General features: G+C 38.1%; 2 protein-coding genes across 4 annotated transcripts in view; both read right to left on the reverse strand.

Annotated features, from left to right (window-relative positions):
* Positions 1-825, reverse strand: part of CTDSPL2 (CTD small phosphatase like 2) — a 70577-nt gene extending 69752 nt beyond the window's left edge. Inside the window, exon 1 of one of the 2 annotated variants that reach the window (XM_082617142.1) lies at positions 634-825. The gene's annotated coding sequence lies outside the window, so the exon portion shown is untranslated. The remainder of the gene's footprint in view (positions 1-633) is intronic. The other variant, XM_082617141.1, reaches the window with a different exon arrangement.
* Positions 826-9695: 8870 nt separating this feature from the next.
* Positions 9696-16087, reverse strand: part of GOLM2 (golgi membrane protein 2) — a 112646-nt gene continuing 106254 nt past the window's right edge. For both annotated transcript variants that reach the window (XM_082619397.1, XM_082619396.1), the window contains one exon: positions 9696-11794. In XM_082619397.1, coding sequence (XP_082475523.1) covers positions 11724-11794 — 71 coding nt within the window. In that variant the 3' untranslated portion in view covers positions 9696-11723. The remainder of the gene's footprint in view (positions 11795-16087) is intronic.

Consider the following 16087-nt stretch of genomic DNA (forward strand, 5'->3'; position numbering starts at 1 on the left):
AAGTGTAGAATACGAAGTACAGTAAGATTCACCCTTAACTGACCACTACAGAAACCAGAGGCCTTCCACATGGGCTGTTCTTTACCACCACTCTTAATTTGAAAAAGTTAACAATGTCAACTCAACATTTTAACAGTAGACAAACAGAACTTAGTGAAATCTCTTCTTCCAGGTCCTCAAAAGGTATTTATAAAAACTGAGATAGAGCAACGCCCTCCCCCCGCAAAAGCACCCTACTAGAAAGAATGAAATACCTAAAACGTCAGACGGGTCAAGGTTAGAAAAGCTGATCTAACCCAATTACCGGGAGGGACCACAGGTTTTGGGACTACGGACGTGAGATCGGGATGGGGGTGGGTAGCAAAGTGAAATCTAACCCCAGAAATCACAACACAGGCCGCAGCCTGAGAGCCGAAGCTGGCGGGAAGTGAGCTCCCTTTCTGTTCCCAGGGGAAAGTCCAGAGAAGAGCGGCTCCACACAGCGGACGTACGAGGCGCCAACACTGAATGCCTACCAAGGCGCCGCAGCCGCTGGAGAACCCGGTTAAGAAGGGGAGGAGATCCCAGCAGACGGCCCTGGAAGAGGAGGACTAAGACTGGGAGCAGCGGCAGCGTCTGGACGAGTGGGATTACCTAATTGTGACGACAGAGAAGTCTCCTCAGGCTCCGGCGATGGTCCCGACTGCGCAACGCGTGGTGTCTTTCCCGCTTAGCCCGCAGCAGCAACAGAACCAGCTCCTTCAGCCAGTCGCCATTTCCCGCCTACCGACCTGCTGTACCGCACGGACGGAGACCCGGATGGAAAGCGGCCTCTCCGCGCAGGCGCTTTGACTTTCTCCTCCCCCTCCCGCCACAATTCCGCGAGGTGGGAGGGAAGGAATGCGGGCAGCCCCAGCGGCCAAAAAAAAAAAAAAAAAAAAAAGCCACCTCCCCCCGCAAAAAAAAGCCAAAAAAACAACTTTACTTCCGTGAAAAGCGTTAGAGTTCCTGCCGCCGGAAGAAACTCAGGAGCTCGAATTCCTGACAAAAGCAGAACACAGGGCCCTGGGACGGGATGGAGTAACAAGGACAAAATCTATCAGGCTATGGCAGTGCCTGGGGATATTTGTACTTTAGGGGCCTCCGTAGCTCTGTGTAGTGGTCGCAAGGGGAGTAGGGAGTAAAGTGTTGGGAGTGGAGAGGCGGGGACCTGAAGGATGGTTTTTTCCTCCCGCTGCTAACGGAACTGTTTAGGCAGAGCTGGGAGGGGGAGCGCGCCCTCGCCCCGGAGGCGGGGCTTAGGAACGCCTCGCGCAACCTGGCGGCCAGGGTTTAGTAACCCGGGCTCGCCAAGTGGGTGGAGCCGAGTGGGACCGGGTGGTACTAATGGCTTGGCGCGCAGGAGGAGGTAGTGTGTAGACAGTGCTGCCAGAGGCCAGGTTAAGACGAATCTTTCGTCTTTCCTGGGATCCTGGTGGCCCCTGAAGATCCTCTTTCCACCTCGCTACCTAGAGGGCATAGCAGTTGCTCGTGGGTCATAGAGACCCACGCCACGCGTGTCGGCGGTGGTTCTGCTAAGTCAGATCATTCAGATAAATGGGTTCCTACCTGCAGGCCTGGTCTAAGGGCTGCCAACCTCACGAGGTGAAAATGTATCAATCTGGAGCGTCCAGTCCTAGCTGAATGGCAGAAAACCAAGCGTAGTGATTGGAAAAGCATTATCTGTCTACTAAAACTCCGGACCACTCTGGTTATTCAATCAAGAAATATTTATTGTAAAACCATAATGTGTTAGAACCATACTACATGCAAGGGATATAACAGTGAACAAGGCAGACACAGACAAGACACTGCCTTCCCAGAGTTCACAGTTTATTGAAGAAGACAGACAAGTAAACAGGATTTAAATACCGTGTGATAAAATGACTACAAGAAGGAGTTCTTGACAGGCCTTTGTAAGAGCACAGGAGGTCTGGAAAGGCTTTCATGAGATGACATCTAAGTGAGACAAAGAGTTGGTGTTACAAAGGAAGAGTGTCTAGGTAAAGGAAACAAGAGATGGAAAAGTCCAAATATGAGATTGCGTTGAGCATTTGGGGAAGTTGTTCTGCGCACCGGGGTTGGAGAAGTTGAGGGGAAGACAGTGGAGAGAGATGAGGCTGAGAGGTAGGCAGAGAACCTTGTGAATCTGGTTGTTGCTGTTTGAAAGTGTGGAGCAGGTGGGTTGTCTTCTGAAAGCCTTATATTCTGCAGATCCTGTCTGTCAGAGCTCAGAATTCATTTGGATCCTAAATCTTCTTGCTACAAGAATGCTCTGAATGTGACATTTATTGAGAGCCCGTGGTATACAGCGTGCAGAACTGGCAACAGTCCACAAAATAATAGGTTACTGTAAAACTAATTGAAAATCAACAGATAATTACTAATTATCCAGTGTGTATTATGGAAAGCAATAGAATATAAAGTAAACAATTACCCCAATTGATTACTAAAATAATTATTAAATCAGGTTAAAATTGGAAATATTTCTGAAGAAAAAATTCAAGTAGTAATTGTTTCAAACCTTCATTCCTAAAACTTAAGTAAAACATGCTATTTACAGAGCACTTTTATATGCATTTTGATTCTTCCAACAACTCTGAGAGATAAGTAGGTGATATTAGTCCCCCCATTCTTTTTTTTTTTTTTTGCATTACGCGGGCCTCTCCCTATTGTGGCCTCTCCCGTTGCGGAGCACAGGCTCCGGACGCGCAAGCTCAGCGGCCATGGCTCACGGGCCCAGCCGCTCCGCAGCACGTGGGATCCTCCCGGACCGGGGCACGAACCCGCGCCCCCTGCATCGGCAGGCGGACTCTCAACCACTGCGCCACCAGGGAAGCCCAGTCCCCCCATTCTTTAGTTGAAGACACTGAAAATTTTTTTAAAGGGGGGAAGAAAAAGGGAAAAACAGATACCTTATCCAAAGACAAGTGCAGTCAGCTAGTAAGAAATACAATCAGGATTCAAGTCCTCCTCCTGCTCATTACATCACATCCTACTGTGTCCTATGACAGTGTTACTATTGTTAGATGTTAAGATTAGAAAGGTTACTGGTAGTAAGCCTAAATGCTTTTGCAATTTAGTTAACATTTTAACACCGTTTACATCCAGCGGTCACTTTCTGCTAGCCTTTTTTTCTGCAGCATTTAAAGATCAAATGAGATTATTTATGGTGTTTTCCTTTCTCCTTAAATGGTAGTTGTTAATGTCATTAAGCTTCAATAACCCTGTCCAAGATTTTAGAATAAAGGTTTAAAAATATGTGAAGTATATTTAGATGCAAAGCATTAACCATAGGAAAAAAAATAATGCAAAAAACTAGTGGCATGTATCTGTTTTTTGGGGTTTTTAATAGATTTATTTATTTATTTATTTTTGGCTGCGTTGGGTCTTTGTTGCTGCGCGTGGGCTTTTCTCTAGTTGTGGCGAGTGGGGGCTACTCTTTGTTGCGGTGTGCAGTGCAGGCTTCTCATTGCAGTAGCTTCTCTTGTTGCGGAGCACAGGCTCTAGGCACATGGGCTTCAGTAGTTGTGGCTCATGGGCTCTAGAGCACAGGCTCAGTAGTTGTGGCACATGGGCTTAGTTGCTCCACAGCATGTGGGTTCTTCCCGGACCAGGGCTCGAACCCGTGTCCCCTGCATTGGCAGGCGGCTTTTCAACCAATGTGCCACCAGGAAAGCCCATGTTTTTTTTTTAAATTTAATTTATTTCTTTATACAGCAGGTTCTTGTTAGTCATCCATTTTATACACATCAGTGTATACATGTCAATCCCAATCTCCCAGTTCATCCCACCCCACCCCCCACTTTCCCCCCTTGGTGTCCATACGTTTGTTCTCTACATCTGTGTCTCTATTTCTGCCTTGCAAACCAGTTCATCTGTACCATTTTTCTAGATTCCACATATATGCGTTAATATACAATATTTGTTTTTCTCTTTCTGACTTACTTCAGTCTGTATGACAGTCTCTAGGTCCATCCATGTCTCTACAAATGACCCAATTTTGTTCCTTTTTATGGCCAATATTCCATTGTATATATGTACCACAACTTCTTTATCCATTCATCTGTCGATGGGCCTTTCGGTTGCTTCCATGACCTGGCTATTGTAAACAGTGCTGCAATGAACATTGGGGTGCATGCGTCTTTTTGAATTATGGTGTTCTCTGGGTATTTGCCCAGTAGTGAGGTTGCTGGGTCATATGGTAATTCTATTTTTAGTTCTTTAAGGAACCTCCATACTGTTCTCCATAGCAGCTGTATCAATTTACATTCCCACCAACAGTGCAAGAGGGTTCCCTTTTCTCCACACCCTCTCCAGCATTTGTTGTTTGTAGATTTTCTGATGATGCCCATTCTAACTGGTGTGAGGTGATACCTCATTGTAGTTTTGATTTGCATTTCTCTAATAATTAGTGATGTTGAGCAGCTTTTCACGTGCCTCTTGGCCATCTGTATGTGTTCTTTGGGCGTGTATCTGTTTAAACTGTTCAAAACTATGTTATATGAAAACATTAAAAATAATTCTATTTATCATTTAATCACTAAGTAATGTAATACAAGTATCTTGAATCTTCAACAGTCTTTCAGTAGATCCCTTATTCCAGAATATATGGAATATATATTTACCTTTTACCTGATATATAAGGCATGTGCACTTCAGAATCCATTCTAATTAATTCTATCTCTATGAGTTATATGTTTTTTATCACTCTTATAGCAACTCACCAAGAAAGTAATATTTATAATAAATATTAAAATATCAGAGCTGTCATCTAGCTCCAAATTTGCAATCACTTGATGGCAATGACCATCTAAAACATAACATGGTCAAAACTAAATTCAATTTTCTCTCAAACTTGTTTCTCTCTCAGTGTTCTATAATTTACAGAATAGTTTTTCTTTCTTATGTCTAACATCCAATCCATTGTAAATGCAATAATCTAAACCTTTGAAATATATCCTGAATCTAAACACTTTTCATCACCTCAGCTACCTCCCTAGTTCAAGAACCATCATCGCTCACCTGGAATACTGTAACATCGCTCACCTGTAACAGTCTTTTAAGTCTTCCTGCTTCAGTCTTTAACCTCCTTCAATCTTTCCAACACAGTAGTCAGAGTGATCATTTAGTTTAGTCTTTATAAATTTTCCATCACCCTTAAAATAAAATCTAATGTCTTTACTATGACATGAAAAACCATTAGCTGACTCTTGGCTACCTCATTGACTACATTCCCTACCTCTTGCTCTTTGTACTCCAGTCATATTGGCCAACTAACTGTTCTTTGAAAAAGTGTATTCTTGCATAAAGGGCTTTGCATTTGTTGTTTCCTCTGCCTCTAATTCTCTTCCCCCAGACCTGTGCTATTCAATAGCCACTAACCACATGTGGCTACTGAGCACTTGAAATGTGGCTAGTGTGGTAGAGGAAGTTAATTTTTATTTAATTTTAATTAACTTAAATTTCAAAATTAATACTTGAGTGACTGCTTAACAGTGTTTACACTTAGGGTGATGAAAAAGTTCTGGAACTAGATAGTGGTGATGGCTGCACAACACTGTGAATTTACTTAATGCCACTAAATTGTACATTTTAAATGTAAATGTGCAACAGTAAACTTTATGTGTTTTTTACTGCAAGGAGCTGAAAACTTAGGTCCACACAGAACCTGCAAACAAATGTTTACAGTAGCTTTATTCATAATTGCCAAAACTTGGAGCAACCAAGATGTCCTTCAGTAGGCGACTGTGTAAAAAAAACGGTGGTACATCCATACTACGGAATATTATTCAGCTAAAAAGAAATGAGCTATCAAGCCATGAAAGGACATGGATGAATCTTAAATGCATATTACTAAGTGAAAGAAGCCAATCTGAAAAGGCTATATACTGTATGACTCCAATTATATATACTGTATGACTCCAATTATATGACTTTATGGAAAACTCAAAAGACAGTAAAAAGATAAGTGGTTTCCAGGGGTTTAGGGGTAAGGGAGGAGGAATAAGTGGAACATAAGGGATTTTTAGAGCAGTGAAACGATTATACTATAATGATGGATACATGTCACTATACATTTGTCCAAATCCATAGAATGTACAAGTGTTAATCCTAACATAAACTAAGGACTTTGGCTGATAATGATGTGTCAGTGTTGGTTTATGAATTGTAACAATTTTACACTGGTGCAGGATGTTGGTGGGGAAAGCTGTGTGTGTGTGTGCGCACGCAGGAATAGGGTATGTGGTGACTCTGCTTTCTATTCCATTTTGCTGTCAAGCTAAAACTGCCCTAAAAAGTAAAGTCTATTTTAAGTATGCTTGGAACCTGAGTATGTAAATATACTTATTCAACTATAAGTTTAATGAACTCTAAATACCAATCAAATATTTTCAGTGGCAATTTAGTGTCCAAAATGAGATGTACTGTAAGTACAAAATATACACTAGATTTCAGGTTTAGTACAAAAGAATGTAAAATATCTCAGTAGTATTCTCTATTGATTACACGTTGAAATGGTAATATTTTTGGTTAAATGTCAGAATTTCACCTGTTTTTTAAAGGTGGAGAAAATTTTAAATTACATAGGTGACTTGCATTATTTCTATTAAGTAGTTTTGCACAGGTTATTCAAATGGCTTGTTCTCACACCATCTCTTCAGAAAGGCCCTCCCTAATTATCCTATCTAAAATAGCACTCTTCCATCACTATTTATTCAGATCTATTTTTCTCATAGCATTTATCACTGTGAGTATAGAAAATAATTATCTATCTCTCCCTCTGGCATATAAGCTCCATGAAGGCAGTGACTTTCTCAGTGTTGTATCCCCAGTACTCAGAACAGTTCTCTACTTAATAAGTAATTGAAAATATGATCCATGTTCTTTCATGATGGATTCTTTAGGCTTATGTGTTAGGGAATGGAGTGGACAGCATCTTGAGTACTTAATAAATATTTGAAGAATGAATCCCAAATCCACATTTCGGGGTCTCTCAGCATTTCAGCCCTCCATTTCCAAACACTCACAGAACAACTACATTTGTATTTCTTTTTTTTTTTTTTTCCGTACGCGGGCCTCTCACTGTTGTGGCCTCTCCCGTTGCGGAGCACAGGCTCCGGACGCGCAGGCTCAGCGGCCATGGCTCACGGGCCCAGCCGCTCCGCAGCATATGGGATCCTCCCAGACCGGGGCACGAACCCGTATCCCCTGCATCGGCAGGCGGACTCTCAACCACTGCGCCACCAGGGAGGCCCAACATTTGTATTTCCTTAAGTTCATTCTATTGCCATCTCTAATCTACTATTAAACCCATCCAATGAATTTTTCATTTCAGTTATAGTACTTTGCAGTTCTAGAATTCCCATTAAGGTCGGGGAACTCCTGTAAGCTGAGCGGCCAAAAAATAAAAATAAAATAAACCAGATAAAACACACACACACACAATAGAATTCCCATTACATTTTTTGTAACTTTTGTTTCTGTGCTGAGATTCTCTATCTGTTCACTCATATTTTCATTTAATCTTTGAACATATTTTTAATACCAAGGCCATCTCAATTTTTCTAAATATGGATCACAATTTCTTGTGTTGTACTTCTAGTAGTTTCCCATTGAATACTAGATATTGTGTATATCTTGTAGAAGTTCTGAATTGTTATCTTCTTCTGAAAAGTGATGATTCTTGGTACTTCAGTTACTGAGTGGTCACCTTAAACTAGTGTAGACTTGGTTTTATGCTTTGTTAGTTCATATATGTGGAAAGGAGTTTCATAAGTTCTAACTTGGCAGGACTCAAATCTCCATACTCTGTCTCCCATGTCAGTGGTGTCAGAGCATGTTAGGGCAGTCTACAGGTCTTACTCTAGGGCATGGTCTTTACTCCTAAGGTGCAACCTTTCTAGTGTTTCAGCTGGATGCCACAGTTGTTAAGGAGATTTCCATCTTGGCAGGCCCAGACATCCAATGTCCCTTAGCACTGTTTTTTATGCCAACACTGCTTGACCTCTGGTATCTGTTCCATTCTCAAGTTTGTCGCAACTGCTATTCGGTACGCATCAGGTGGTTTTGCTATGGTTATATACAGGCTGTCCTCAGCCATGGACTTGTGGGGACCCCTATATGGATTTCTGGGGCTACCTCTCTGAATTGCTTTCTTCTCTGATGCCCCATCCCATAATTTTCAATATTTCAGCTGCTCCCCACTGTGATCTCTATCTTCCTGGCTTAGCACTCCAGCCTCTTTACAGCACAGGAAGCAGGGTGATTGTGGGGCTCAACTACTTAAGTTTCCCTTATCTCAGAAATTTCAGTTTTGTGCTACCTGAAAACAGTTGCTTAATATATCTTGTCCAGTTTTACAGTTGCTCCTAATCCAGGAGGGCTAGGTAAGTTACTAAATCATAGCCAGAAGCACAAGTCTCCCTTCCCTCAGATTTTCTGAAGTGGAACTAAGGAAAGAGGAGCAGCCCCTCTAAGGTGGCAAAACTAGGAAAACATGACCTGCTAGAAATCTTGGTTAGAGCTTTGAGCAGGGGAGCTGGTTTGAGAGAATGAAGAACAAGTAGAGGGAAGCAGAAATGGGAGTTGGTGAAACAAGTTGGCAGCATTCAAGTCCTTGTTTCAATCGTCTTCAAGTCCAGGAGACACCTGCCTTATATGCAGTTTGCTTACATGGACCATTAAATTCCCCCTTTTTTTCTGGGATAGTTGGTTTAATTTTCATTTGGAACCCTTAGCGAGGAGAATCTTTTAAAAGGAACTAGATGTAGTCCAATTAGAACTGAATGTTGATGGCCCACATGTGATGTTAAGACTCAGTAACCTAAACTTTGGAAATGCATTTGTGTCACACTGTTTGTCTTATTAAAACCACACGGTAAGACGTGAAAGAACGGAAGTTACCAAGGTCAGCCATTATGGGAAGTGACTACCTCCCTCATGTTTTTGTTTTTATTTTTATTTTTTAACATTCTCTGCCCTCATATTCTAGCAAATTTTGTTGTTACAGGATGATACAAATGAGAAGTCAAAAAGTCATACAATCTTATTTTTTTAAATAAAGGTATATGTTTGAGCAATGACTTTGAAGTCATATTTACATTTTCCCTGGAACCATCCTCCCATGTATATTTTATATTCTGCATATTCTCTTTATGGGTCAGTAGCAAATAACCTAAACTTACGAGGCTCTCCCTAATCTTACCCCTTCCATACCTCTTTAGCCTCATTTCTCTTCTCCTTGCTCATGATATTCTAGCCTCACAACTACAATGTTTCAGTTATTTGGATCTTTATACACCTTGGAACCTTGGAACTTTGTTTTATTTATAATAGCTCTTATCACTATTTAAAATTATCTGATTCAAGTATTTACCTGTATATTGTCTGACTGCTGCCACTTGAATGTAAGCTCCATGAGAACAGAAACCTGGTCTACCTTATTTACTACAGTATTATTACTACCTAGAACAATGCTGGGCACATAGGAAGCACTCAAAATTTGTTGAATAAACTAGCATTACAGTAAACAGTGCTAGTGTAAAAATTTCTGCCATTCTAGTTTAGCTTAGCTTAAAATGAATTCTAAATTTACTCAAATTTTATTGTTAAAATCTAACTATTTGCATCACATGAGTGTGATGTGTGTATATGTATCAGAATCAGCAAAATAGTAAAACAAGTTTAATTTTTAATTTATTAGAACCCAGTAAGTGATGGTTTTAAAAGCAGAGTTTCCATCAAATTAACATTTAATTCAGGGCAAAAATACATTAAAAAAACATAAATCTTAAGGCAGAAGTAAAATGTTATAAAACCAGCATGTCTAATACAGACTGTAGAATGTCAGAATTTTAAGAGATTCACATAGTATTTTATAGCACTAAAATGTTAATACAGTTCAAAAATATTATCAATTGATCCAAGATTTCTCAGTTTATAAAATGTCTAGACTGCTAATTGAAGAAATTTTGCTGTGTAAGTAATAGCTACCATATAACCAAGTGATTGTTTTTATGACAAAGGAACTAAGGCAGGAAATTTCATGGTTTTCATTTGTAAAGATTTTACAGTATTAAATATAAAGTATTACTAGGAATTTGTTTTAGATTCATCTTCCCACCCTAACTTCTGAAAGGTGTACATCAATTCCCTTTAACTCCACTTAAAAAAATTCTGTGAACTATCATACCTATTAATTATAGGCCTGACTCTACTCACAGCAAAACCATGAATAACTAACTTTGATATGGTAGAAAAAACAATTTTAATAAATCACTACATCTTTTCTGGGTTGCTAAATAATTTTAAACTGAAGTCTAAGAATTTTTGCACGTCCAATAATTGAACAACCTTTTTTTTTTTTTTTAAATCTCTATAAGTTTGAATTTTGACTAGAACCTGAGTACAGGGGGGAAAAAAAAGCATCTCATGTTCATGTGCAATTAACAGTAGCCCTTCTGAAACACAGTTAACAAGCTTAAATTTCTCATGATCAAAACCTTTTATTTGGGGGGAGGGCAATAAGATTTAAAAGTTCTTTCAATCAGAAAACAAGGATTAGCTAGCTTACACGTTCTACTGAAGAGGGTCAAAAAAGACAAACGCATTTAAAATAATTTTGTAAATCTAGCAAATATGAGGTTTATGGGTTCTTAACTAACATATTAAGTAAATACAAAGGTTCTTCATCTTTATTACAAACTTTTAAGCTATTTTAATAAAATGGCTGTAGATCTCACTGTACTTCTACTTATCTGTGCATTAATAAAAATCTGTTAAAATTGCTTATTTAATACTTCTGAAAAAGTCTAGTCAAATAAGATCACTAAAACTACCAGAGATGCTTTGAAATACTGATTGCAAATTCATTTCAAGGTTGATTTAGCCTCTTTCAGAATCTGGCATTTAAATCATTAATATCTTCACCAACTTTAACTCTGAAAATATAAAAATTTTAGCCAGTAACGGTTAAACAGTACTGGTATTACCTGAAAAAATAAAAATTGAAAATACATCATCAATCATGCATTTCACAATTTCATGAACTAAGTAAGGTATAACTCATAAATATTGTTATGTCTTTGCAGGTTATCTCAGCTTCCATCAGGCCTCAGCTGAAAGCTTATCTGCCGAAACACATCATTACTCATGTAAAATAAAAAGAGTAGGGAAGTGATTTTGCACATTGCTGCCCAGTGCTTGGCTTCCAGGTTCCCCTCTCTTTCATGCAACTATTCTAGGTATGATTCCTTGAACAGCATGAGATGAGGGATGGATAGAACAGAACACCTGTTGGGCTAACAAGCATGTATTAGTGTATAAAAAGTTTTCCAGTTGAATAATTGTTCTCTTTGTGGTTATGCTATGTGCAACATATAAACTGTACAATCATTTTTCCTGTTTGTCTATTTGTGGAAAGAATTAGGCTCAATAAAATGTAAAATATACATTAGTTTGCTTTAAATGCAAAGATTACAGTTTTGCTTACTTTGTTTTTGGCTCAACTGTAACATAACCCCAAAGTCTCTGCTTTAATAATACAATATGAAAAGTTCACATATGTACATGGGTACATTCTTTCATTTAGAATTTTCCTTAAATCTATCTCAATGTATCTTTACAACAAAAGTCAAAATCGACAAAGTAGAAATGATTCCATTTTACAGCACTTTAGGTTTTCTGAAGTTTTCCTTTACGGCTTAAAGGGCATCATTGAAACGTTGCTTTCCATAGTCTGCAGGATCCATTTGAAGTTCTTGTTCTTCATCATCTGTAAGGAAAATAATCAGGTATCAAGAATATTATTTTTAAAATCACTTACAGAAATCCAATCAAATAATCTCTCTCTCTTTTTTTTTCCTTCAGCCTTAATGTAGTTTTCTACTCGTTATCTTACACCTTCTGTAAATGCTGTTCTGTTTCTTAGTTGCTTGGCAAATGAGTGAAAAGTCTGTAACTGTTTTGGAAAATCACTTAATTTTAACAAATCTTTTGATGATAGAGAAAAAAAGAAGGGAAGGAAGAAAAGAGGAAAAGGTGGGGGGAGAGAGAGAAAGGAAAGAAGAAAGGAAGAAGGGAAAAGAAAAAGAGGATGAAAGAAACAAGTAGAGCTAGATAGTTAGCAAAGCTTTAGGATTCCACAAGCACTGAGGAATTGATCCTTTTACGTAAATATATTATTTCTATATAGACGAAAGTTAGTCCTTTAAATTAAAGCTTTGGTAGAAATCATTCTTTATACATTTTCATGCCTTTAAAAACCAAACATTTTTTTCTAATAGTAAAATTAATCCATAGTCATCAAGTAAAAATTAGAAAATAAAAGAAAAATAAAAGTTACTCATGATCCCCAAATTTAGCGTTTTAGTGAATTTCTTTGCTATTCTGCAAATAGCTTACCAGCAACTTCCTAAATGGAGTATGTTAAAAAACAACCTTGGGCCTCCCTGGTGGCGCAGTGGTTGAGAGTCCGCCAGCCGATGCAGGGGATACGGGTTCGTGCCCCGGTCTGGGAGGATCCCATATGCCGCGGAGCGGCTGGGCCCGTGAGCCATGGCCGCTGGGCCTGCGCATCCGGAGCCTGTGCTCCGCAACGGGAGAGGCCACAACAGTGAGAGGCCCGCATACCGCAAAAAAAAAGAAAAAAAAAACAAACAACCTTTTCTTTACCGAAAAGAAAAAAACTATCACACAATATTATTAGACACTAACATCCTCAGAGTCGCTTTGAGTAGTTATACTAAATGACTCCATGTAGTGCTTCAGAGTTCGACTTATTTGGCTATTGACAGGTTTTTCTGGGTCCTTCTTGGCTATCACCTGTCACTTCACTACTCTCAGCTTAACTACCAACAACAATTCTTCTCTTCCTTTCTAATTTTATAGTTATTTCTATCTTCAAGTTTTGAAATAAGACTGCTCAGAGTATTAAAATTAGTATTTTAATTAGAGCTTAAGAGGCTCCCTTTTTAGTACATGGCTTTTAATGACATCTTTTGGCTCCTCCACAGCCTTAAAAATAACTTTTGTTACTTTCTGGTCCACAGTTACAATTACCCAATAGGTTAGTTTTTGATAGATTGAAGTACTACTATCATAACTGTCTGGGTATATATTTTAAAGAGGGGTTGGATTCCAAATTCATATGTATACTATAGCTATCTCCAATCTATTCTTTTAGGTTTGATAGGTTTTCCACTCTCAGCTTCTCTAGTATATTCTATGGTAACATTTTGTTCAAGAAAGATGCCATGTGGTGTATGTACTCTGTACGTGTATTTGTATGTACCATGTAGTGTATGTACTATGTATTAACTTTCCATAATGATGTGTTCTTATTTCTTCTTTACATTTAGTTATTAGAAATGCCAAACAAACCAACTTTCTCTCACCTTTCAATAACTTTCCTGTTAAATTTATAGAAATTCTCTTTTAGAATTACAGGCAATCATTCTTCATATTCTAGCAAATTGATCTCATATTTTTAACACTGTAATTCAATAGCAATGATAACCCCAAATCTGTTAGGTGCAAAGGCTGAAATTACATCCATAATCACATTTGTATTTCGAAAATATACGAATCATTCTCTTATCAAAGAACTCTTCGTACTTTAAAAAATTATCTTGGTTTTAAAAAGGAAAATAATCACTGGCACCTCTCCAGAAAGCTCTCCTTAGGACCCATGTTATGGGACCTCACCGTATGGCTATAAACACATCTTTTAGGGCTTTAGTAATTAAATGAAGACAATCACCATGGAGCAGTGGGAAAAGCTACTATATAAAGGAGAATTTCTAGAAATTTACAGGAAAGTTATTCAAAGGAAAAAATTATGTTACTTTTTGAGATTTTTAAATAAATAATTGTAAAGAGAAAACAAGATAACAGCAAAGGTCTAGGAACAGAAAAACAGAACCCTAGTCCTGGCTCAGGCACTTAACAAACATGATCTAGTTCCTAAATCTCTTTAGACTTCTAATTACCTTCTCGGTAGACTAGGGTAACAACTATTTTTCCAACTTCAAAGTAAATTAATGCATAGGAAGGCAGTCTTTACTTCCGAAGTCCTCTATAAATATAAGGAGGAGTTTGTTGGTTTTATTAATTTATACTCTTTAGCAAAGTTTTAATATGGTGCCTTCACATTGCTTTTTCATAATTTCATAGGACTTCTGATTGCCTTTTTCTTACATTGAGCTATCATTTACATTAACTAGAGTCCACTTTCAGTGTAGCTATTCTAACCAGAATTCAAGTTTCTACCAACAACCTCTTTGCATTTATCTGTGACAAAACTACCTAACCAAATCTGATATACAATAACAGCCACTAAATACAATTATATGGACTAATATTTTATTTCATTTTACAAAGAAGCAAAATCTGTAAATAACTCATCAACATAAAGTGACTATTAAATATAAAGATATTTATAATTTATCAAATAATTTCTAAATTCCCTCTTAAGTCAAGAAAGGACCACCTCCATAAAGCAAGCTCTACCAAGCAAGAATGCCTTGGGGAAATAAGGCAGTGAGCCTCCATTAAAATGTACAAATTAATCCACAGGCCAAAGTGCAATTGTCCTCTAAAGCAGGCAACCCAGGGAAAAAACTCTATACTTGCTTTTAATTTTTAAAAAATTATTTTATTCAACACTTACACAGTGATTACAGTGTGAAAGATCCTGTTCTAAGTGCTGAATAAATATTTAAATCATATAATCCACATAACAATTGTTGAGTTAGGTAACTATATTTATCCCTATTTTACAGATGAGGATTTCAAGGCATAGAGGTATAGGTAATTCAAAAGGTCACAGAGCTAGTAAGTGGTGGAGCTAGGATTAAAATCTAGGCAGTCTGGCTCCAGAATCCAGGCACTTAGGTACTATGCTAAACTTCCTTCCATAGGTATACTTAGTAATGTGCATTTCATATTCTATTAAACAAACTTGGAACTTCTATGGAATTAAAGATAAGAGCAAAGGGAATTTGTAAACATCCATATCCTTTTTATAATAAAGAATGAATTAAAAGATATATCTATCAGATGTGTAGTGTTTCCAGAGTTAATCTTTTAGTTAACCTTTTCATTGGATCACTAACAGAAGTTAGGGAAAAAATGTTTACACCAATGTAAATAAAATAATGTTTCTTTTAGGATGCTTCAGGAAACCAGGAATTAAAAATCAAAATAAACCAGTATTGTAAACACAGGAAAAACAGGCTTCACTTAATTCTACAGAAAACACCCTGCAGGCAGTACTGACCCAAATGATCAATATGCACAAACAGGCATCAGAGATGAAGCTGGAATTCTTTAGCTCCCTATTGGCACAGATGCTGTCAAAGCCTCCATTTCATAATCCAGAATTTCGGAGACCAAAGTCAGTGTCTTTAGCTGAAGCTAGAACCTCAGTCCTGCTGCTGGAATGTCTAATACTAGGGACCCAACAGCTTGAGAAAAAACAAAACAAAACAAAAAAACACAACTGCTTCTAATACCAGGGAGAGCAGAGCAGAGCCCCTACTGGTAGAAACATTAAAGTGCTTCTGAAGTGCATGCTTCAATTTTTGAAATCTCTGGCTGCAGAGTTTCAATGGGAGCATAAATTTCCACTTTTCTTTCTAGGGTTTGGGGGAAGGTATTATTTTAGGCATGCTGAAATATAAAACACATTTGTCCCTAATACTTGTGTTACAGTGAATCCACTATGAATGTGACCACAAAATTTTAGAACTACGAAGGATCATCTATGTATTCTAGTTCAACACCCTTACATTACAGATGAAGAAATGGTGGCCCAGAGAGTATAAGTGACTAGAAAAGCAATACAGCTGGTCTCCTAATTTTAAGGCTAATGGTTTTTTCCACTCTACTGCCTGCTTTCGCTGCAAGTGCAAACTGACCTAGGAACCCAACCATTATTTTTACACTGAAGCTATGAAGAAATGCTTTTAAATACTCTAACTTAATAATAAATATTTGGAATACATATTGTTGATAAACTAGGGAAGAACCACAATTCTCCCTCTCCACTTTTTAGACAGTTAATACT

The sequence above is a fragment of the Mesoplodon mirus genome (assembly GCF_964341445.2).
Source record: "Mesoplodon mirus genome assembly, chromosome: 4".
Lineage (NCBI taxonomy): Eukaryota > Metazoa > Chordata > Mammalia > Artiodactyla > Ziphiidae > Mesoplodon > Mesoplodon mirus.